This window comes from Mirounga angustirostris, unplaced genomic scaffold (genome assembly GCF_029215605.1).
Source record: "Mirounga angustirostris isolate CCGP_5_RB_7025 unplaced genomic scaffold, mMirAng1.0.hap1 SCAF_9, whole genome shotgun sequence".
Lineage (NCBI taxonomy): Eukaryota > Metazoa > Chordata > Mammalia > Carnivora > Phocidae > Mirounga > Mirounga angustirostris.
Genome location: NW_026991717.1, coordinates 49,390,976 through 49,414,575, shown reverse-complemented (window position 1 = coordinate 49,414,575; position 23,600 = coordinate 49,390,976). Strand labels below are relative to the sequence as shown.

The 23,600-nt window shown below is 39.3% G+C and overlaps 1 protein-coding gene across 2 annotated transcripts; it reads right to left on the bottom strand.

Moving 5' to 3' along the window:
* Positions 1-201: 201 nt before the first annotated feature.
* Positions 202-21,812, bottom strand: PYGO1 (pygopus family PHD finger 1). Of its 2 annotated transcripts, XM_064570449.1 has the most exons (5): positions 21,086-21,812; positions 20,725-20,815; positions 5,413-5,462; positions 3,650-3,735; positions 202-2,619 (listed from the first exon to the last, which is right to left on the bottom strand). In XM_064570449.1, exons 1-5 carry the CDS (start codon positions 21,132-21,134, stop codon positions 1,495-1,497), a joined length of 1,401 nt encoding a protein of 466 aa, XP_064426519.1. In that variant the 5' UTR covers positions 21,135-21,812; the 3' UTR covers positions 202-1,494. The 2 variants fall into 2 exon arrangements, with proteins under 2 accessions (XP_064426519.1, XP_045755988.1); XM_045900032.3 differs by lacking the exons at positions 5,413-5,462; positions 20,725-20,815.
* Between the last annotated feature and the right edge of the window lie 1,788 nt (positions 21,813-23,600).

Here is a 23,600-nt window from a genome sequence, read left to right as displayed (position 1 = left end):
TTTAGTTTCTTGGTGATATGCTGCCGCTGCTGTTTCACTAGGGTTTAAACAGTAGTGATTAATTCTTCTTTCACAGATCACCACATGGACTTCAGAACTTTTTTGGTCACAATGATAATGATGGTGCAAGTGTGGGAGCTTCACCAACATCCAACCATCGTATGAACTACTATCAGTTGTTATACAGGATCTTGTGGGGGAGGGTTGTTTTTTGTGGGTTTTGTTTTGTTTTTTGGGGGGTTTTTTGGTCACAGGTCATGATCCGCTCTAAAAACAGGTTTCCACTGAAGTTTTGAATCTTAACAGTACACCTCTGACTGTCTCTGTTCTTGATCATCTCCCAGGAGGATGTTCTTGGGTCCGTCTTTACACTTTCCCCAGTCACAACAGAAACTCTGTCTACTTCAAGGCCTTGAAATTGTCGTTTGTAAGTTAGCTTTCACCCTGGCTCTTAATTGGTCTTTGCTCAAAATGGATTCTGATCTCCCCTGAGGCTTGTCTTTGAATCCAGATCCCCAGAAAAAGACTTTCCAAACCACCACTGAGCAGTTCTTTCACCAGCTGAGCCTTCTAAGGCCAACTTGATGTTTCACCTATGTCATTTGCAGTTATGTCCTGGCTTGAAATCATATTAAAAGGAGTATTTGCAATTCTTCCGAGGATGCTATGTTATTTCTCTGGAAAACAGTAACAAAACAACTCAATAATCAAAGGAAACGGAATGAAGAGCTTAATACTATTATAATTCTAAACAGCACAACTAGAAACATACTTCACTTCAACTCTACCAACTGCAGTCATTTTTCAACTGATCTAATAATATTAGCAATTTCATGTGGTACAATCCACAAGTTAATCAACAAATACTTACTGAGCATCTACTATATACTAACATCTGTCTCATATCTGTACAAACATATCTTGAAAAGACTGACTTGAAAATAGGAACGTCACTAATTTCAAGGACCCTAGTGGGAAGAAATCTGGTAACATATCTATTATTTTTTAAAACATTCATTAAAATGTATGCTTTCTTCCATGTTATAACTACACAGTTTTTTCTGAAAACATGTCAAATAGATCCTTGAAAAATTTTTTGAACCATTTAATGTGATATTGCCAAAGTTCAGCTCTGCAATGTACATTTTTCAATGATTCTAACTTTTAAAAGTCAAAATTTGCCTATATTTGCTATATATTATTTTGAAGCTTCAAGAGGCTTTTTTATGATTAACAACAACAACTAACATTTATTTGTATAGTACTTTCTAAAGCACCCCCATATACATTATTCTCATTTAAGATAGCAAACAAAGACAACACAAAATTTGCACTGGTAATGAAGTAGAATATTAATAAAAACTAAAAGGTAAATAATCTTTTTGTGTGTGCATTTAAAAAAATAATGTAAAACATTAAAATCCTGTGTCACTGAAACTCTGTAAGACACAGGAAAAAAAAAACACCAAAAAACCCTTTAGTTAATGCCGGTGATTAAGCATCACTGCCAACTGCAGGTGGACCAAAAGTTTCCCGAGTACGCATCAACTGGACATCCTTGTCAGCCATACAGGTATCACAGCCCCATACTGCTGATGCCTCTGCAGTCAGGAGACCATAAGCGGTTTCAGTCATTCCAGTGCAGATCCGATGAAACCACTTCTGACAAGAGGCTTCACACAAGATGGCATCCTGATCATCATTCACTTCGTTTGTACAAATTCCACAAGGATACACTGGGTCAGAAGAAGAATGGCCATGACGGCTTGGGTGGAGAGAGGATTTATTGCTTTTTTCAGTGGTGCATGTATCTGGGGCAGCTCTAGGTTGTCGTGGCTTATTCTGTGTCCCATTTGCATGGCTGTTATTTGTAGCTTCTGCGGTACTCGAACGGCTAGTCTCTTGATTTACTGCATTGTTTCGATTAACATTTTTTAACTCAATATTACTCTGATTCACTGTGTCATCCATATTTAAGTGAGGTGGATGAGCAGAGGAATTTTGATTAGTGTTTTTGGTTGCTCCTTGACTAAAGTCTTGTTTTTGGGGTGGTGCTTTTGCTTGACTGAAAGTGTTTGGGGGAGGAATAAAAGAATGATTAGATTCTAACGGAGAAGTAAAATTTGAGTTATTTCCAGGGACAAAGTTAGACGCCAAGTCAGGGTTAGACACTTGGTTAGCATTCTGTGGAGGAATCTGATTGAAGTTTTCAGCAGGATTTTGTCGAAAATGTTGATTAGGCATGTTAACATTCTGACTTAGTGCATTATTGTAAGATGGATTTCCAAAGCTTGAATTATCATGTGGCCCAAAGTTAAAAGCATGAGGTCGATTAAAACCCATGCCCAAAGGATTCTGCGGAAATGCGTGTGGCTGATTCCTGAGTGAGTAAGGACCACAGTATGGGGAAGACATTCTTGGAGGAACGTGAGGTGGCATTCTGAACGTGCTATAGCCTCCAAAGCCAGGATAACCAGGGCCAAGATATGGATTTGATGAAGGCAGTGGTTTATAGGAAATAGTATTATAGTTGTCATCAAATGGATTAGCAGCCACTAGATGGTCAGAGTTTGGATTTGGTGGTGGAGCATACTCAGACAATGGAGGAAAAGAAGGCCCCTGAAATGAGAATGTAGAATAAAGTACATGTTTCGATCAAAGAAGTCATTAAAACTGTTATCTTAACACGTAACAACCTAGCTTTAATCAAATTTCTCTTGCTATGTGTTAAGAAAATCTAATTCTTCATTTGACCTTTCAATTCCAAATAGTTTTCATATTTAATTCTATTTAATGATTAAAATGTGTAGATTTCTTCCTTTAGGAAAGGAAAGAAGGTATGCTTTTCTGAGCTCAAACTCATTGTTACTTCAAATTCCAAAGGTATTTAAGCTTCAAAAGAAGCTTCATTATATAACTTTCGTTTAATATGCTTAACTATAATTCTAGAAGCCTTCACTTAAACCATAAAATTAAGTAACAATAAACAGGATCTAAGTTTTTTTACTAGCTTAACTTCAGGGAGTAGCTATTAAAGTATTCCCCAAGTACTATGCTCTTGGCCTCAGAATGGAAAAATAAACTTCCAGCTTTAGTCACACTGCAAGTTTAACAGATGGTGGCCAAAATGGAAAAAAGTAATCTGTATACACATCATACTTCCCCTCAGTCTTTAAAAGAAAACGAGTGCTTCAAATTCACAGGGGATAAAAGCACAGAGGCCTGTTTTTATAACGATTATCCAAGCACAGGTTATACATAAAAGATACTTCCACCATGACCGCTTAATGATACATATGTACTACTGATTATAGCAGCTGAACACTGCTTCAGGTTAAACCTGTGTCCCCAGATTTTACAATCTTTTAGCGGAAGTACAGGTATCTATGCTTTTTAAGTTAGATTTAAGGATAAGCATTTTAATTTGTCTGCCTACACTTCCTTCTTGCAATACCCACTTTAGGCCTATAGGCCAACAATAGCCACTGGTTGCAGAGTAAAAAAAAAAAAAAAAAAAAAATCACTGCAGAATTCACGATTAGGTTATGAATGAGGATAGGAAATAAACTCATGACCAAATTTAAATTTACCTCATCAGCTTGATCTTATCAGTGAACAAAAACTGTTATTAAAGAAAATGTCAATTTACCTGTGTATTTGTCTTGCGTTTTTTCTTGTCTGGGCTTCCTAGTTGTACACCTGGTCCTCCTAACCCATCCAGTCCACTATCACCACCTAAAAAAAAAAAAAAAAAAAATTCCAGGTAACATTTCCACTTGTAACTGAAATCATTTTACATCTTTCACAGCAATATCTATCATAATTACCTGTTAATATGTGCTCTATTTTTGTTAGATAAAAGCAATACTAAGCTTTTTTAAAAAAAATCTTTGTTCTTCAAAAAGTCTTCCCCATAATTTCAGCCAGAAACATTCATCTCTACTTCCATAGTATTTTTTATTATTCTTTCAGTGAGAAAGTCTCCATCCTACACTTGAAGCTTTAGTCATCTGATTTCTTATCCTGGAGGCAACCACTAGTTTTTGCTCTATCTTTCAGAAGATAATCTAGATAAATTCCAGCATGGTATCTTTTGCGGGGAGTACACAAACCATGGCATGCATACTATACACAATGTTCTCTACACCTTGCTTTCTTCTTGAAAATCATTCCACATAATTACATACAGAACTGCTCTATCACCTAATAACTGAGTAGTATTTTATGGTATGATTATACCATAATTCATTAAACTAGCTCCCTCCCTATTGATGGATATTTAGGTTGTTTCCAAAATTTTGCTGTCTGCAATGAATATCTATGTACAAGTGTCTTAAATACATGTACAAATCATTCTTAGAACTGGAATTATGGCATTAAAGGTATGTAGCCTTTAAATTCTTAAAGGTATGGTCAAAGTACAACAATGTATGTATTATTTTCTCAACAGTATACGATCAAACAAAAGCAAAAGCTTGAAAGTTTATCAGTAGAATTTTTTTCCATTACAAAAACACTTTTTATTATGGAGGATTCTGATTATTACAAGAGTAGACAGAATAAAATTATGTATGCATATATAGATACACATTTGTAATAGATTAATAAGTAAGTTCAGTGAGTTGACAATTAGAGGAGACCTACTCACACATGTGGATTCTGAGAAAAGGGGTATTTAAACTGAGACCTACAGGATAAAAAAATAAAATAAAAATAAAATAAAATAAACTGAGACTTACAGGAGGATAACAAATCTCTCATGTAAACAGCATAAGGAAGAGCCTCTAGGCAGAGAACAGCATGTGTAAAGATTCTTAAGTAGAAAGAAGCTCAATGTGTTTGAGAAATTTAAAAGAGGCCAGTGTGTTAAGGGACTCTGGAGAGTGCCACTAGAAGAGGTTAAAGAGATAGGTAGGGACCAGATCATTTAGAGCAGTATGGACAGAATGTGTCCCCTCAAAATTCTTTTTTTTTTTTTTTTTAAGATTTATTTATTTATTTACTTGACAGAGAGATAGAGAGCACAAGTAGGCAGAGTGTCAGGCAGAGGGAAAGGGAGAAGCAGGCTCTCTGCTGAGCAGGGAGCCCGACGCGGGGCTCGATCCCAGGACCCTGGGATCATGACCTGAGCCGAAGGCAGATGCTTAACCGACTGAGCCACCCAGGCGCCCCTCAAAATTCTTATTTTGAAGCCCTACCCCACAGTATGATGGTATTTGAATGTAGTGCCCTTGGGAGGTAATAAAGATTACAGCAGGGCATGAGGGTCAGGCCCTTAAGATGTGATTAGTGGCCTAAGGAGAAAGAAGAGTCTGTTCTCCACCGCTCCCCTCCGAGTACAAACACAGGAAAGGCCATGTGAGGACACGGGCGAGAAGGTGGGCATCTGCAAACCAGAAAGAGAGCACTCACCAGGAAGTGAATTGGCTAGCACCTTGATCTTGGACTTCCCAGCCTCCGAACTGTGGGAAAATAAATTTGTTGTTGAAGCCACCCCGTCTGTGATACTTTGTTCTTGCAGCCCAAGCAGACTAAGACACAACGCCTTGTAGTTTATGCTAAGGAATGTGAATTTTATCTGAAGAACAGCGGATGATCATTTAAGGGTTCTGAGCAGGAAAGTGGCATGATTTAAGTTTTAGAAGTATTATATTAGCAGGTGTGTTGAGAATTAATTGATGGTGGGACAGGGGTAGAAGCAGGGAGATCAGTCTTTTACAGTAATAGTTCAGGAAAAGAAATGGTACTTGACAATAAAGAGAAATCAGTGTGTTGGACAAAGACCCCCCCACCTAACAAAATGCAAAGCAGATATCTCTAAGAGCTATTTAGAGAAGCCTATATACTATGAAGGTGAAAAACTGACAAACGGTAACAAAATTCAGTAAGGATTCTGGATGTTAAATTAATATTTAAACATAAGCAGCTTTTTTATACACAAACTAAAACCAGTCAAAAGATAGAGTAGAAGAAAAGTTTTCATTTATAGGAAGAAAACTAAACTAAAATAGCAATAAATTTAAAAAATGCACAAGATCAGTATGAATAAAAACCTTCAAAAGTTCTATATTGAGAGACACGGAGGAATACTTCTAATAATTGGAAAGGTAGTCCCTGTTCTGGCTAGACAACTAGAACAAAATTACATTGTTTTTTACCTCACTTATTATCCCAAACAGCCTTTTTGTGCCCTCCTCAGACACATTAGCACCAGGTATTTGAATCCCAGGCCCATGGGGCCCACCCTCAGAGTCCAGAGGCATTAATACTAGAATAAGCAGCACCTCCTTCTCAGAGATCTGAGTTTAAACTCCACAGGGCCCCTCCTGTGAATTTATATATTCTAATAATTCCAACTTCTCTCCTGTGGCATCAGGAATGGTAGCTGCTTCCCACAGTCGATACCTCTGTGAAAACTTTAGTATCCTATTTTGTCACCAGTTTAACGTCTGTGAACAATACCTTATATTAAATTCTATTAAAAATAACTGGTATGGTTTCTATCTCCGACTAGACCCTGACTGATACATATCTCAAGTGCCACCAGCCAGAAACTGTCATTACTACTAAGTTAACGTCATTCCACACATCTAGCTTATTACCTACCTACCTACTTCCGTGAATACAGAGCAATAGTAATACCTTTACAAAGATGGGATACTATTTTTAAATAAAAACATTAAATTTTAACTTTATTATAATGCAATAAAGGAAAAAAGAAATGAATTAAACTATAGAATATGTTAAATATTTCTTTACCATAAGAGAAGTTTTTGGAAAGAATCCTCTAAGAAAAGACATCAAGGAAAACATTAAGTTTGAAAAATGTATGTCTTTTCTTAATTTTCTTAATTTTAGATAGCATTCATGGAACTTTGAATGTTTAAGATAATATGGTATCATATCTTATTCTACTTTTTCCATCCCGTTTCCATCCATCTACTTTTTCTATCTCTGATTCAATTCTTTATTTCAGCTAAATTTTCTTTTATCACATCTTTGAATACTTTTTCTGCTCTTTGTTGAGTGCTCTATTTTGGGGGCATTAGTTATCATTATGCTAGAGAAATTTTTAGCACCATATCTATGAGTAAGCTTTTGTTGTATTAATCATCCTGTCTTTGAACTCTTGCTTTTATTTTTGTTTTGTTTTTTCATTAAGGTCTACCACTTGACGTACATGTGAAATCTTTCCTTCTGTCTTTTAGGTTATGGGTCTTCATCTTCTGCATGCTATTTCTTTTCCTTCTTTTTTTTTGTTAATTCATTAGTTTGCAATACTATGTTTGCATAGTTATGCTTTTATCATCTTGCAATTCTGTCTAGATCTTTTATTTGCTCTGATTTAACATGGGTGACTTTCTGACTCTCTTTTTTTCACATCTAAGATTACTTGGTTTAGGTAATATGCTTTATCTACTGAGATAATCATGTGATTTTTTCCCCTTTAAATTATTTTAATATTCAACTCAAAACTGACATTCGTGAAGTAAAGCCAACTTACTCACTTTTATACAAATGCTATCATTTTCATGTGACTGGATATGCTATTATCTCTTTTGAACACTTGCCTATATTAGTAAGATTAACCTCTTATGTTTCCATGGAACATCCAGGTTTTTAATTCTGACATTTTGTTAAAGGCACGTCTACCTAGTCAGGGGGTGTGGTAACCCACTCATATGGGAGGTTTCCTGTGTTCCCTGATTTAGTTTGTATCCCTGGAGACTTTTCTGTCACAGACAGTCCTCTTTTTTTTTTTTTTAACTTTGTGTTTCATTCATTTTTTTCTTACTCAAAAGAATGAGAATATAAAGAATAGTCATTTAATTTCCTTCTCTCCAGACTTGGGGTTATTAATAAGAATTCTCAAAATTCTATAAATCACTAATCGCTTTCAAGGGCAGAGGTTGTCTTAGAACCTAAGACAGTGCATTTTGCACTGTTTCAGAATTACGTTATTGGGCTGTGCCACTTCCTTTGTTTGCCGCTGCTGCTGCACATTTTTGCTTTTTCAAAAATGGCTTTGGTTCATTTCACTTGGAATTTAAAAAGAGATTCTGTAGTTTTGTTCTACCATCTTAACTTAGAAGTCTATATCTGACTGTATCTACGTTCTTTAACTCAATCTTCATTAACAACCTAAGAGGTAGGTAAGTCATCCCCACTTTTTAAAGGAAGAAAAAGAAACAGAATGCAAAGGAGTCATACCACTGATAAAAAGCAGCACGGAAATCTAAAACCAGGGTTTTGTTTCTTTTTGCTTTTAAGTTTTTGAGGATATTCATAAGGTTGTACAACCATTACCACTATTTAATGCCAGAACATTATCATCACCCCATCATATACTCATTAGCAGTCATTTCCCAGTCCCCCAGGCCCTAGCAGTCATGAATCTACTTATACATATTTATGTATTCTGGATATGTTATATAAATGGAATCATACAATATGTAGCGGCTTTTTGTGTCTTGTTTCACTTACACTAGAGTAATGTTTTCAAGGTTTATTCATGTTATATTATGTATTATTTCCTTTTTATAGCCGAATAATATTCCATTGTAGAGATATACCACATTATATTATCCATTGATCAGTTGGTGAACAACTTGAGTTTTTCTACTTTTTGGCTACTAAGAATAATGCTGCTATGAATATTTATGTACCAGTTTTTATATAAACATATGTTTTCAATTCTCTTGGGTATATACCTGGTAATAGAATCACTGGGTGATATGGTATCTCTTAAGTTTAACGTTTTGAGGAACTGCCCAACTGCTCTACATAGTGGCTGCACTATTCTACATTCCCACTTGCTAATCTGAGGGTTCCAGTTTCTTCACATCCTCCCCAACACTTATTTTGTTTCTTTTTAATTTAATTTAATTTTTTTAAAGATTTTTTTTAGAGAGAGAGAGAGCAGGGGTATGGGCAGAGAGAGAGGGAGAGAATCCAAAGTAGACTCCCCATTAAGTGTGGAGCCTGACACAGGGCAGAATCTCACAACTCTGAGATCATGACCTGAGTGGAAACCAAGAGTCAGACGCTCAACTGACTGACTCTCCTCTGTTTGTATTTTCAATGTAGCCTAGAATTCTAGAAAGTATAAACTGGTATCTCATTGTGGTTTTAATCAGCATATTCAAAATTACTAATGATATTGAACACCTTTTCATATACTTATTGATCTCTATATATTTTTTCTTTGATGAAATGCCTATTCCAGTCATTTGTCTATTTTTTTGTTAAGTTGTTTATCTTTTTTGTTAAGTTGTAAGAATTTTTTTTTTCTTTAAAGATTTTATTTATTTTTTAGAGAGCGAGCGAGAGAGAAACAGCATGAGAGGGGAGAGGGTCAGAGGGAGAAGCAGGCTCCCCGCTGAGCGGGGACCCCGATGTGGGACTCGATCCCAGGACCCTGGGATCATGACCTGAGCCGAAGGCAGACGCTTAACCATCTGAGCCACCCAGGCGCCCAAGTTGTCAGAATTCTATATATATTCTGGATACTAGACTGTTACCAGTAATAAGATTTTCAAATATTTTCTTCTAGTCTGTGGGATGTCTTTTCACTTTGATAGTGTCCTTTGACACGTTTTTAATTTTGATGAACTCCAATTTATCTATTTTTCTTTTGATTGTTTGGGTAAAACTAGATTTATATACTTCTAAGATACTCGTTTGCCTCCCTAAAATCTTATACACATACTGTCTTCTTCAGTGGACCACAAAAGACAAAAATGAAAACTTCTGGTTCAAACTAAAGGAACTCCTATTTTTAAATTCTTTGATGTGGTAGTAATCCCATTTCAGTAGATGGTAAGTAAAGAACTAATAGTGAGATCCAGTCCACCCCTCACAGCCATTGATTCAAAATCTGATGGTTCAGGAATGATTGAATCTATTACTAATTTATAACTACCCAGTAGCCCATATAAAATGAACTGATGATTCCATATTAACAAATCGTATTCACTTTTCCTTAACAGTATATACTGACATGCTGAGCAGAGAAATGTGTTGTTCTCAAATATGAATACCTAGAAATTTTGATGAGTGTGGTAGGGAAAAAGAATTAGCAATAATTTTAGAGGTCAAATAATAAAGTGGTTATATAAATAAACAAAGGTACCAAACAACAAAGTCCTGTATTTCCTAACATCTGTCATGGATATTTCACTATAACAAAAATATAAAAAGAAAAATGTAATTCCTAAAAATAAAAACAATTAGTAATAAATTAATCTCTAGTCTCCAATCTAGAAGATATAAATTCCCACTCATAGCATTAAGAATACTGAATAATTATAATTTTACAATTAAAATGCTGTAATTTAAAGATGGACAAAAAGTACTCTTAATTAATGGTATGTACATCTCTGTTCACTTTCCAAAAATTTAATAACAATTGCTTGTATTCACTATAAGGCAAGGCTCTGACATTTGCAGCTATTTAAATAAACATTATTTTCAAGTAATCTGTGAGTAAAACCACCTTAAATTCTTTTTAGAAACTGACTTTCATGGTATTAATTTTTTATTTAAGAGTCTAACATTTCCCTCCATAAAGCAAATCTTCAAGTTCCACTGGTGTCTATTGCTCCATTTGTTGTTCATCTAAAGAGTTAATTACATAACATCTTCAATGGTTCTGACTCTTGGCCTTACCTGGGTCCTTCCTGCTGCTACCTGTAACACTGGTGGTTCTTCTCTGTGAGGTAATCATAATGTTAGATCAGAATCACAGACATCAGGGCTAATTAGAATACAAGCTACCAAGAATTTCCATGATTCTCACTCTTTAAAAATAAAGTAAAAGGTCAGAATCCAGGGAACGGGAAAGCAGTGGTTACAGAGCTAGTCGTTTAGGTTACCCTAAGAACTTCTGGTACCAAAGCTTCTCTCCAGCTGCTCTATATACCTGCCGTTAGCTCTGCAAGGTAAACCATGACTACTCAGTCAGGAGCTGAGAGCTGTGGGGCAGAGAACCAAGAAAAAGGAAACTGTCAAAGCTCATTGTTAACACTGGCCACTGTGATACTTTTAATCTGTTAATACTTGAATTTCTTTCTTTTTTTTTCCTTGTAAGTTTTATTTATTTATTTTCTAAACCTTTTTTTATTATGTTATGTTAGTCATCATACATTACATCATTAGTTTTTGATGTAGTGTTCCATGATTCATTGTTTGCATATAACACCCAGTGCTCCATTCAGTACGTGCCCTCTTTAATACACATCACCAGGCTGACCCATCCCCCCACCCCCCTCCCCTCTAGAACCCTCAGTTTGTTTCTCAGAGTCCATAGTCTCTCCTGGTTGTCTCCCCCTCCGATTATCTCATCTCTGCACTCCTACCTGCCCAGTGACCTCTGAATGCACAAGAGGAACAGGTGTGGGAAAGGGTGATGACAAAAATGGAACAAGAAGCCTCGCTCATCTTTTTTTTTTTAAAGATTTATTTATTTATTTGAGAGAGCGAGAATGAGAGAGACAGTACATGAGAGGGGGGAGGGTTAGAGGGAGAAGCAGGCTCCTCGCCGAGCAGGGAGCCCCATGCGGGACTCGATCCAGGGACTCCAGGATCATGACCTGAGCCAAAGGCAGTCGCTTAACCAACTGAGCCACCCAGGCGCCCAAAGCCTCGTTCATTTTAAGAAAGCAAAGAAATTTTCTCTCTCTAGATATTATCACCCTACATCATGCCACTCAATCTCAATTAAACAAAATAATTCTCTTATCTCTCCTTTACCCTTTAACCCTTATCTGGAGCTGGAAGTTGAAGTATGTGTCTCTTCACAGTCTTATTGGAGAGTCTCATCTATTAAACAAGGCAATTTTTTCTCATCTAAAGAATCTACAAATTAAAGACTTTTTAATATGAAATCTATTTGTAAGTATAAAATTATTTTTTCTATCTGTAAGTACTTTTTGTTTTTGTAAACTGTGGATTATTTGCTCTAGGACTTCTATGTATTTTTTGTTCTAATTACATTATATATTATATATATTCCACCTTTTTATTTCTTCTGTTAAAGAATCTACTTCAGCCTCCAAGTCCTTAAAAAGGAAGTGAGGGCATTGTTCTGTACACTAGATAGTGGCATGCCTCTTATGTCATTTAAATTTTCATTTTTTAACTTCACTTTATTTGCAATAATGGTTTGGTTTGTGATATTGACTGTTCTCATAAATAATGTGACTGTATTATTTTAACATATTTTATAATGGGGTTCCAATCCAAGATGGGGATGTAGGAAGACCTTGAACTCAGCTCCTTCATGGACACACCAAATTACACCTATTTATTGAGCAATTCCTTTTGAAGAACAACTGAGGGCTGACTGAACAGCTTCTGCACAATATAAGAGACCACATAGAAAACATATGCGCCCCTACGCTTATTGCAGCATTATTTACAATAGCCAAGATACAGAAGCAACCTAAGTGTCCACTGCTGGGTGAATGCATAAAGAAGATGGGACACACGGCCACACACACACACACACACACACAGCCATACACACACACGGGACACACGGGGACACACACACACACACCCTACACACACACACACACATGGCCACACACACACACCCTACACTGGAATAGCACTCAGCCATAAAAAAGAATGAGATCCTGCCATTTAGGACAGCATGTGTGGACCTAGAGGGCATTATACTAAGTAAAATAAGCCAGACAGAAAAAAGCAAATACCATGTGATTTCACTTTTATGTGGAATCTAAAAAACAAAACAAACAAGAAAAGCAGAAACAGACCCATAAATACAGAGAACAAACTGGTGGCTGGCAGAGGGGAGGGGAAGAGAGGAAGGGAAAAGTGGGCGAAGGGGAGTGGGAGATTCAGGTTCCAGTTATGGAATGAATAAGTCAGGGGGATAAAAGGTCCAGCATAGGGAATACAGTCAACGAGAGGACTGTAATAGCACTATACGGTGACAGATGGTAGCTACACTTGTGGTGAGCACAGTGTAACACAGAGTTGTCAAATTACTATGTTGTACACCTGAAACTAACGTTAACACTGTGTGTCAACTCTACTTCAATAAAATTTTTAATAATATTTTACATTTTGTTTCCTTCAAAAACAGCTTTGCTTCAAGAGTAGTTCAAATAAGTATGCATTCTAATTACTATGCTGATTCAATGACACAAACAGAGTCTGTGTCCCTCCCAAAATTTACTTGTTGAAATCCTAATCCCCAGGTTGATGGTACTTTGGAGGAGGGGCTGTGGGAGGTGATCAGACCGTGTCCTCATGAAAGGAATCAGTGTCCCTATAAAACAGACCTGGGAGGGCTCCTTTGGCCCTTCCGCATGTTATAACACAATAAGAAGACTGCCCAGGAAGCAGGCCCTCACCAGATACAAAATCTGCTGACACCTTCATCTTGGACTTCCTAGCCTCCAGAATTGTGCCAAATAAATTGCTATTGTTTATAAGCCACCCAGTCTATGGTATTCTGTGACAGCAGCCTGAACTGACTAGGGCAGTGCTTAAACAAACTGCCTGGCACACAGTGGACACTCAAATATTAGTTTTCATTTTGCTTTCCTTTAGACTAAACTATACCATAATTTCACTTCATTTCAGTTTCTATAGTATTTAACACCCTATCAAAAGATCTAGTATCAAGCACTGTCAACACATTCAGTGGACAAATATCAGTTTTTCATAATAGCACAGGAGTCTGGGATATAATGTCAGTTTATTCTATCATTTACTATGGATGTGAACATCTTAGCTAACAGCTTTGCCTTCACCTGAAACATGTACTTCTGTTAACACTGGTCTCTACCACTGAATGGCAATATTATGAATTAATATGTCAATACAGTATTATAAGAAATGGCCTTATATGACTGAAATGAAAATGCCATTATACTCTTTTAGAATGCAAGGCAGAAAGTGTCTGCCATGTGATGCCCAGAACCTAGATCAATCTGGGCATGTAATAAATATTAAATTCTGAAAACCCTCAACATCTGTGATTTAAGGTTTCAAATATTTGTGATTCTTATACCAGCTGTTCTCCCCCAGGCTAATGATCTTTTTATTACTGAGGTGCATGAGGTTTAAAGTTGCTAACAAATGTAAAGCTTATAGGGGGGTGGGTGGATGGCATTCATGTGTGAAGCTGACTCTATATAATAATGCCTCTAATAATAAACTTATTTTATAAAAAAGTCAACCAAATTTTTAAACAAAAAACTTCAGAAATAAAGGAGAACAAAACTGCAAATATTCATAAAAATCGTGTAATAAACAACTTGTACCTGTCTGTTTCAGCAAAATTGTGAAATATGAGGGGCTTCTGCTTTTATAATTTTTTTGGTTCATTGTCTTTTCCATAAAGGGAGAGAACCTTTATTTCCGTTCAGTTCGTATCCACTCCCAATCAAAACAAGAAAAAATATGCTGTCTTTTACTTATTAATTGATCAAATACCTAAAAGTGAATGTCGATCATATTACTTGTATTTTAGACTGTGTATTTTAGAATGTATATTCTATTTCTGATTTTAAAAGTAAACAGATAACTTAGAATGTACCAGGCACTGCTTTAAGTGCTTTATATATATTAACACATTTAATCCTTTAAAGAACTCTATGAGATAAATACAAGTATTATTCTCGTTTTGCATGAGGAAATTGATGTACAGAGAGGTTAAGTAACTTGCCAAAGACCACACAGATAGTAAACAGTAGAAATGGGATACGATCCCAGCAGCGAGGCTCCAGAGACAAATGCCGTATTATTTCTCAACATTGCTATTAACAGGTCTATAGAGACTGGGAATAGGAAAGGAGACCTGAAATCACTCTTGACCATACATTAGGGATGCCTTGAAGGTAAAGATGACTTAGACCCCTTAAATTGCCTGGAATAAGACTGTTAGAAGAGAGAATTGTGTAATCTTCCCAAGAGATAACTCCTCCCCACTTCTGGGGAAAGCAAACTAGGAAGACTAAATTACCTAAGTTACTGAAACCTCTTTGTTAACACTCATCAAATTAGATTTCAGAAACATCTGTTGAGCTTATTTAAGTACACAAATAAAAATAATAATTCCTCCCTATAAGGATCCCATAATCTAGAGAAAAATTTTGTCTTTCTTTTTGTGAAACTCTTAAATTGAATGTGATCAATATCATGATAGACATGAGCACAGGATGTTGAGGGAACATAAGGATGTCCCATCTAATTCTGACTGAGGGAGGGAGGATCAGGAAACACATCCTGGGAGGTTTCAACAAAGTTGATGCCGTGAGAATGAGTATCCTACCAAAGGTGGGGAAAAAAGAGGGCAAGCCTAACAGAAGGAACAGAATGTGCAAAGAAAGGTTCAAAGGCAAGAGAAACCATGACAACATCTAGAAAGGAAATGTGATTATCTCAGACCTGGACACAGGAGAGCGTTTCATGGAATATGAAGGATGGAGAACTAAGGGGTAGGCCTGGACCAAAAAGAACCAATATAAGAAGGTTGGATTTTTATCCAAAGATAATGGGGAACCACTAAAGAATTTTACAGAAAAAAAAAGAGTAACATGACTGAATTGTGTTTTGTAGCACCCTGGCCATGGAACACAGTAACTAAGACTTTCAGCCCTAGAGTTTAGTTCTAGCTTTGTCACTTACTAGCTGGGTAAACTTGAATGTTATTTAACCACGTAGTACTTGACCTCTCTGAGTATCAGTTCGTCAACTGTAAATCTAGAATGATAATAATAACAACTAACTCAAAGGGTTCTTGATAGGATTAAACAAGACATCCATTTAAAACAATTAACAAACTGCTTGGTAAGTACTCAATAGATAGTAGTTATTTATCACCAGCAGCAGCAATGTGGAAAATAGATTAAGAGGGACAAAACAGGAGGCCAGGAAACCAGTGAGAGGCCTATGATAATAATGAAAAAGATAAAGTCTGAACTAAAGTAGTGGTTATAGAAAGGCCAAGGAGATGGTGGGTTCAAAACATAGTAAGGAGACAAATATTCTAGGACTCTGGGCAAGTGTTGGGTGGGAATGGGAGATGGGTTTGGGTCACTGGATAAATGATGTTCCCCAAGATAGGGAATGTGGGAGAAAGAGCACACTGGACATCTCACAGATAGATACATTTCAGTCAACAGGCTAAAAACAAAATTCATTTATCTTCCCCTCATAAATCCGCTCTTCCTTTTATATTTCTGTGACACTATTCTCTGTTGGTTCTTCTCTTCTACCTCTCAGGCTACTCCTTCACATTCTGCTCTTCAGGGTCCTCTTTTCCCTTTTGTCTTCTAAGTACTAGCGTTCCTAAAGTTGCTTTTCTCAATGCTTTTCTCTTCTCACTTTTCACTCTCACAGGTGAGCTATCTACTCCCAAGGCATCAATTAGTACTGACTTGTTTACTGATAACTTCCAGGTCTCTACTTCTGGCTCAGCCCACTTTCCTCAGTTCCAAACCATGTATATCCATTGTGCACGCTGAAACATCTCAGGGGGATATTCATGTAATGTGTTGAAAAACAAACTACTTTCCTGATAATCTGCCCAGCCCTTATATGTACCAATTAAAAAATAAAACAACAAAACCCCCTAAAATCTTTCCTTTAGACTTCCACTGGCTCTTCCTCTCCACTTTATGACTACGTAAATTACGTTTCTTCTCCAACCTTAATCCAAATCCTCCATACACTCACTCTACATGGCCTACATTTTTTAGTAAAGTCTACTTTTACTACTTTTATGGTATCTCTATGCTATTATCCCATTCTGAAACACATCCCAATCTCTCCAGTGTTTAACCAGCTAACTCTGGTTAAAAACACTTCATCTGGAATGAATCCTCAACTTCCTTCTTCATCTCTCAATTTCTGTCTTTCTTCACTCTCTTTTTTTTCCTCCAAGACTACCTCTTCATTTCATTCAAACCTTGATGCTATTTCCCTTCTCTCACCTACAGAGACCTGACTTTTGAGAAAGAAGCCTTTTCTGTCTCATCTCTAGCTTCCCACATCGAGTGCCTAGCACATGGCACTTATTTAAAAACATGTATGAATGCTTTATTAATGAATTATCCTCTCTTCTGCTGCTTTTCAGTTTCTCCCCTCTCAGTTTCTCCCCCTTACAGTTCTTCTGTAAGTCTACCAGTATGTTTGTCTTTTTTCAACGGAAATATAAAGACACTTTCTCTTAATTCTATCTTTCCAAGCTATTGGCTATGTCTTTCTACCACCCAGCTTCTTTACATCACATCTTTATCACTTAAATTTCACTACTTGAAAATGTGGTTTTCTCCCAGAAGTGCCTTCTTAAAACCACGGCTGACTTACTAGACCTTTTTCTCATCCCCCATCCTCATTGCTACTCTTTCTACATCATTTCCACAAAGGAACCCTCACTGCTTCTTAGAACACTTCTCCAGGAGGCATTCCTTGATTCCCTTAAAGATAGGTTATATGTTCCATTATTTCCTGTAGATGATCACAGCACTTCTCATGCTGTTTGTAACTACTTATTTGTCTGCACCCTAAAGATTTCTTGAAGACAGAATTATGCCTTCTTAATCAATATTTCCACTGTCTGGTGCTATGACTGCTCAATAAATATTTGCTGAATAAATGAATGGATATTGTGATCAGATCAACACCTAAGAGTTCTAAGAATACTGGATAATGAGAATGTTGGTTAAAATAAGGATGACAGGTAACATTCTAACAGAACAGACGATCAAAAATCAGCATAAACATATGAATGAGTTACTTCATGTATTCACTCATTCATTCATTTGGCATTTACTGCAGGCAAAGCAATGAGAGGAGAAATAGAAAGATAACCAAGATATTGTACCTATCTTCATGGATCTTTCTTATAATCAAGGGCTGAGGGACTGGGGATGGTAACAACTGATAGAAAATAAGAGTAAGATACTTTGCCACTAAATAGCAATTCTGAATCTAATATTAAAATATCAGGACAAGTTTAGAAGACCACAAATCAGCTTCCTCTTGTCCACTCACCTTTTCAATCTAGGTCTACCATCAGCAGTTCTCAAACCTTAGTAAGTATAAGGAACATGGGGGATCTTGTTAAAGATGTAGAGAAATCTCCCAGAAATCCTGATTCTGTGGGCCCAGAAACCTACATTTTTAAAAATATCCCAGGGAATATGATACTTTTGATCTACACAGTATACTACTGATAAAGTCCTTCGTCATTCATGTTGTCATAATTTTGCCATGTCTGAGTTCCATCCATAATACTATTTGCTTAATAATTTCTTTAAATTGAAACTGTGTGTGTGTATATTGGCCTTATCCTAAACAAGAGGTTTGATGACTTATATTTTTTATAATACATATGAAATAAATACATAACTATTTAAATCTGTCTGTATACATGGGTGGATGGGAAACAGTTTAAGCACTGCTCACAGTTTATGTTCTGCAAAGACTACATCCTGCATGCAGTCTTAGGATATAAATTACAACAAAAAGTTGCAGAGCAGTCAAGTTCAGCAGAACTGTGCTTCAGAAGAACTCATGCAGATACTCTGGTACCTTTTATAAAATAATCCAAAAATGTTTTAAAAATTGTTATAGCCTGGTGATGGGTATTAAAGAGGGCACATACTGCATGGAGCATGCAGACAATGAATCATGGAACACTACATCAAAAACTAATGATGTAATGTATGGTGATTAACACAATATAATAAAATTAAATTAAAAAAATAAATAAATAAATAAAATGGAAAAAAATTGTTATAGCCACAACAAAGTGACTTATTGTAAAAACCCTTCCTCATACTGACTTTTTATTTTAAAAAGTGCTTTCTTTGCCTTTTATTCTGGTACTTAACTCGCAGAATATTCTTGAGCTGACACCTGAGCCAACGACAAACAGCTAAGCCACCAAACTTAAAAGCAGTAGCTGGAACAAAATAAAGATAGATCTGTGCTCTTGACCTACAATAAAATACCCATCCATTTTATTCAAAATTACATTTGATTAAGACTGATAGTTGAGTTCAAAGGTATAAACTTGAGAGCCCTCTTTCTTTTTCCTTCAACCCCAAAGTAATTTATAATAATAGACAAAATAATACGGCAAGAATATCAAAGGAATAACTGTATCTCAGGAAAGTCTATTCCTTAAAGGGTTTGGCAACTCAAAACCACAAATAGAAAAGAAAGCCGAAATAGAAAACCTATGCTGATATTAAGCCTTAAAAACAATATTCTGCTCTAAATTATGTTTTTGCTTAAATGGCTAAGAAAATCAATCTCTACCTAAATACTCAAGTGATGTTTTTTGGGTACCACATTGTCACTGTGTTATAATCCAGTTCTCTAGGTTTAATCTCTAGTCACGTGGAACAAAAACATAGATGAATGACCATGGTTCTTGATCTCGACATCACTTAAGTCAATTGGAAATTTACCTTACTACTTACTGATTTATAAAGCACTTTATCCTGTTTGGATGAAAGGATTATTGCAATAGCCTCCTAACTAGCTTCCGTGCCTCAGCCCTTGTTCCCTATAGTCTACTCTCCACAGAGCAGCCAAAAAAACCCTGTTAAAAATATAATTCTTGGGCCGCCTGGGTGGCTCAGTCAGTTAAGCGGCTGCCTTGGGCTCAGGTCATGATCTTGGGGTCCTGGGACTGAGCCCCTGCTCAGCAGGGAGTCTGCTTCTCCCTCTCTTTCTGCCCCTCCTCCCCTCATGCATGTGCACTCTTTCTCTCAAATCAATAAAATCCTAAATACATACATATACACATACATACACACAGACACAAACACACACACACACACCTCTTCTCACCCTATCTTTCTCTTCAGCTCATACTACTCTCCCTTTGCTCATTCTCTGCTGGTTACCTTAACTTCTTTGCTGTTGCTTGAATACACTAGGCAAATTCCAGACCCAGGGCCTTTGCACTTGCTGTTCCTTTTGCTGAGACTGCTCTTCCCACACATATCTATATGGCTCTGGTCTATCACTTCCTTTGGTCCTGGCTCAAACATCATCTTCCACATGAGTCCTCCCTCTTACACATAATCCACACCTCTCCACCTCTGATGTATTTCTTAACCACTTTACCTGCTTTGTTTATCTCCAGAGCACTTACTATTTGATATTCTATACCTTTTGTTCATTATCTGTTTAGAGTGTGAACTCCTGCCAGGTGAAGACTCTTTCTGCTTTGTTCACTGTTGTACCCCAGTGCCAAGAACACTGCATAGCACACAGTACATGTTCAATAAATATTTGCTTAATGAACAAACAGTGTTATTTCAACTTTGGGACTTTCAGCCTTAACCCTATTTAGAGCTGAAAATAAAAACTGGAGGATATCCCCCAAATTTCCAGCCGTATTTGGCATCTGTGAACTTACATGCATTATCTTTTGTCTGGTACAGCGTTCCCTCCGATTTTTCTTAGATAGTAAGGCAGCAGGAAATTTCCTAACTAGTGTGCAAGGAAGAAGCAAACCAATCACGTATAAAATTGATTTTAGGTGATTTGCTTCTTACCCACGAGGCAATAAAGAAAATGCCTTTTGAATGTATATAGTGTCTCCTCGTAAACCCGAGCAAAATAAGCTGTGTATTTGTTGCCTTTGAGGTGGGAGGGGGGCTGGGAGGGACGCGAAGGCCCGGTACACCTTCCTCAAAGCGTCAACTCTTGAGCAGTCCAACTTACTTTTTGGGGGGTGGGCACCGTTCGTGGTCTCTGCCGGGGGGTGCTTCTTTCTCACCCTTCGAGGTGCCTATTGTGCTGTCTCGCGAATGAGCTAAGGGGGGAGAGGAGCGGGGTACCGAGGGATGCTGAGCGCGGCTTCAACTGCCGCCTAACACAAAGTCGAGGAGGCGAGGGCTCCGCGCGGGTGTCTGGGGCGAGCGGGCGCCTCGAACCGCAGCCTCGGCCCCGGGGCGCCGGCGGGACGCGCGGGCTGCGCGGAGTTAGGCCCGGACAGAGCCCCGTGGCCTCCCAGCGGCCGGGCACGCGGCCCCGCGCACCCCACTCGCCCCGATCCCCCCCATCCCGTGCCCTTCCCGGTTACCTCGAACTCTCTTCAGCGAAATGGGATCCTTCTCCTGTTCTGCTGACATTACAGACCGCAAAGCATGACTCCCCCCCAGGCCGCGGGAATTCGGTCTCTTTGATGCTGCGGCGGCGGCTCCTCCTCCGCGCGGGGCCGCTGCGGCTGCGAGGCGAGCCTCCGAGCCGAGGCGCGGCCGAGGGCGGCGGGGACGCGGGCCGACTTTGCAAAGTTTGGGAGGAAGACGAGGCCTCGGGGCGGCCGGGCGGCGAGCGGGGGCTGGCCGGGCTCAGCGGCGGCGGCCGGGAGCGCGGCCTGGGGGCGGCCCCCCGCCCGGGGCCGGCATGTGCGGAGGACGAGTGCGCCGCCGCCGCCGCCGCCTCCCACTCCTTCTTCTTCTTCTTCTTCTTCTTCGCCGCCGCCGCCGCCTCGGGAGCCGCTGACAGGGGAGGCAGGAGGCGGGCGGCCGGGCCCAGGCGGCGCACTCACAGCGCCCTCTGAGGAGGAGGTCTGCGCTCCCGCCGCTCCCGAGTCGCAGACACAAAAGCCCCCGGCCTGGAGCCGCCTGCAAAACGCGCTCTGGGGCGGGCGAGGGACGTGGCGCGGCCCCGCGGCTTCCCCGCCCTGAGCTCCCCAGCCCCGCGCGGGGACGGACTTCGGGGGGCGGGGGCCGCTGCCTGGTCCCGCGGCGCCTGCCGCCGCCGCCGCCGCCTCGCGCTCCGCCTCGGCCCAGCCCCCACGGCCCGCGCGCGCCTCTCGCTCCGCGCCGGGACTCGCGGGCCCGCGGCCCTCGTAGCCGGGGCGGGCAGTCGCGCGCCGAGGGGCCGCCCCGCCCAGCCCCGCGCCCGGCCTCCCCCGCCGCCCGCCAGGCCTGAGGACGCCCGGCTCTGCGGCCGGCCCTTCCCGGCCGCGCTCCTGCGAGGAAATGGCATCTGCGAACTTCGTCCGAGGCCACAGCAGGCATCTTGGCCTCGCAGCCAGGGATCTGAAAGAGGGACGTAGGATCCGAGAAAACTTTGTAAGCGGGAGCTGGAGAGTTCTCGGCCGGCTTGTGGAGATCCACGTTCCCCGACTCGGTGTCCGTGGTCTGGACACCTGTTTGTGGAATGCCCCAACTTCGAGTTTTAATGACGACTCTTCAGGAAAGAGCGATGGGGACTTTAATACAAGAGAGGAGGGTGGGTAGGAGCGGTGAGAAGACCGGACCTGATTTAGACGTTACTACATTTTAGGAGAAGGAACCCCAGTGTGATAGTACATTGGATTTGGTCACTGATTCACACCCATCAGTTGGGCTGTGTGACCTGAAGCAACCTAGGTAACCTCTCTGAGTTATGATCTTTAAAAGGCAGTGGAGCTGCATCTCTGAGGTCTCTTCTAGTTCTGACGTTCTTTGACGTACTTTTACAAAACTGTTGTCCCTGTTTGTTGTTAGGTTTTCCAGTAATCCTACGAAAGGGAATCTGTAGGTGCAGGCTCTAATATTCAATCAGGTGAGACACTGGGCTTATTTTGATGTTAGAATCACTGAAAAGCACTCATTCATATGAGGACTAACCACAAACAAAAGGAGTCTCATCCCTGCGGAGACAAGACTCAAAACTCACTCAACTGCACATACAGTATCAGAAAAAAAACAGAAGTAAACATGAAGCCAATGTATAGTCTTAGCAACTACATAATAGCCAAGCACCATAGCCTCAGAATCAGCTTTAAAAGGATAGGGTATGTCCGAGGGACAAATTTTACCCTTTCTCTAGTAAGTTTTGAGAAAATTTCTCATTAGAAGATCCAGACTAGGATAGGCTGGGGAAAATTTTGTACAGCAGGCACTTCGAAAGAGAAGCCCATCCTCCTCCCCACCCCACCCCCCAGCAGCTAGAATGTAAGCTCCATGCAGGCAGGAATTTTATCCAGTTCACTGCTGTATCCTCTGGTACCTAACAATGACTGGCAAGTGTTCACATTTTGTTGTTGTTGTTGAATGAATGCATGAATAAACAGACTGGAAGGGGCCCTGGGATGACAGGATTGACAGGGTTTTGTTAGAGTGTGATAAAGCCTAAGCTAATTCTGTGATAAAGCAAATTGGGTCTTACACTATACCTTACAGGGTTGTTGAGAGATGTACTTTGGAAATATCAGTCATTACGGAAATGTAGAGTTTTCTTTATATAAACCTTAGTGCAAGGAGAGTGGTTGAGCAAAATCATTGCTAAGAGATTTTGAATTCTTTATTGTGATTCCCTAAAGCTAGAGACTCAAATAATATGTAAATCAAGAGAAACAAATTGGCCTCTTTTTAATGATTCATCAAGAATAAAAAGACCATCTTACCCGGTGATGGATTTTTAGATCGATTTGACTTCCAAATTCTGACTACTTACTTGTTACATGCCAGACTTGGAGGGCATTCTAAAATTTCAGATTCCCAAACCCCTCCCCAGATTTACTGAGTCAGGATTGTTGAGAATGAGGTCTGGAAATCTGTGTTTAAATGCTCTCTATGTGATTCTACAGCAATGAGAATTGTGCA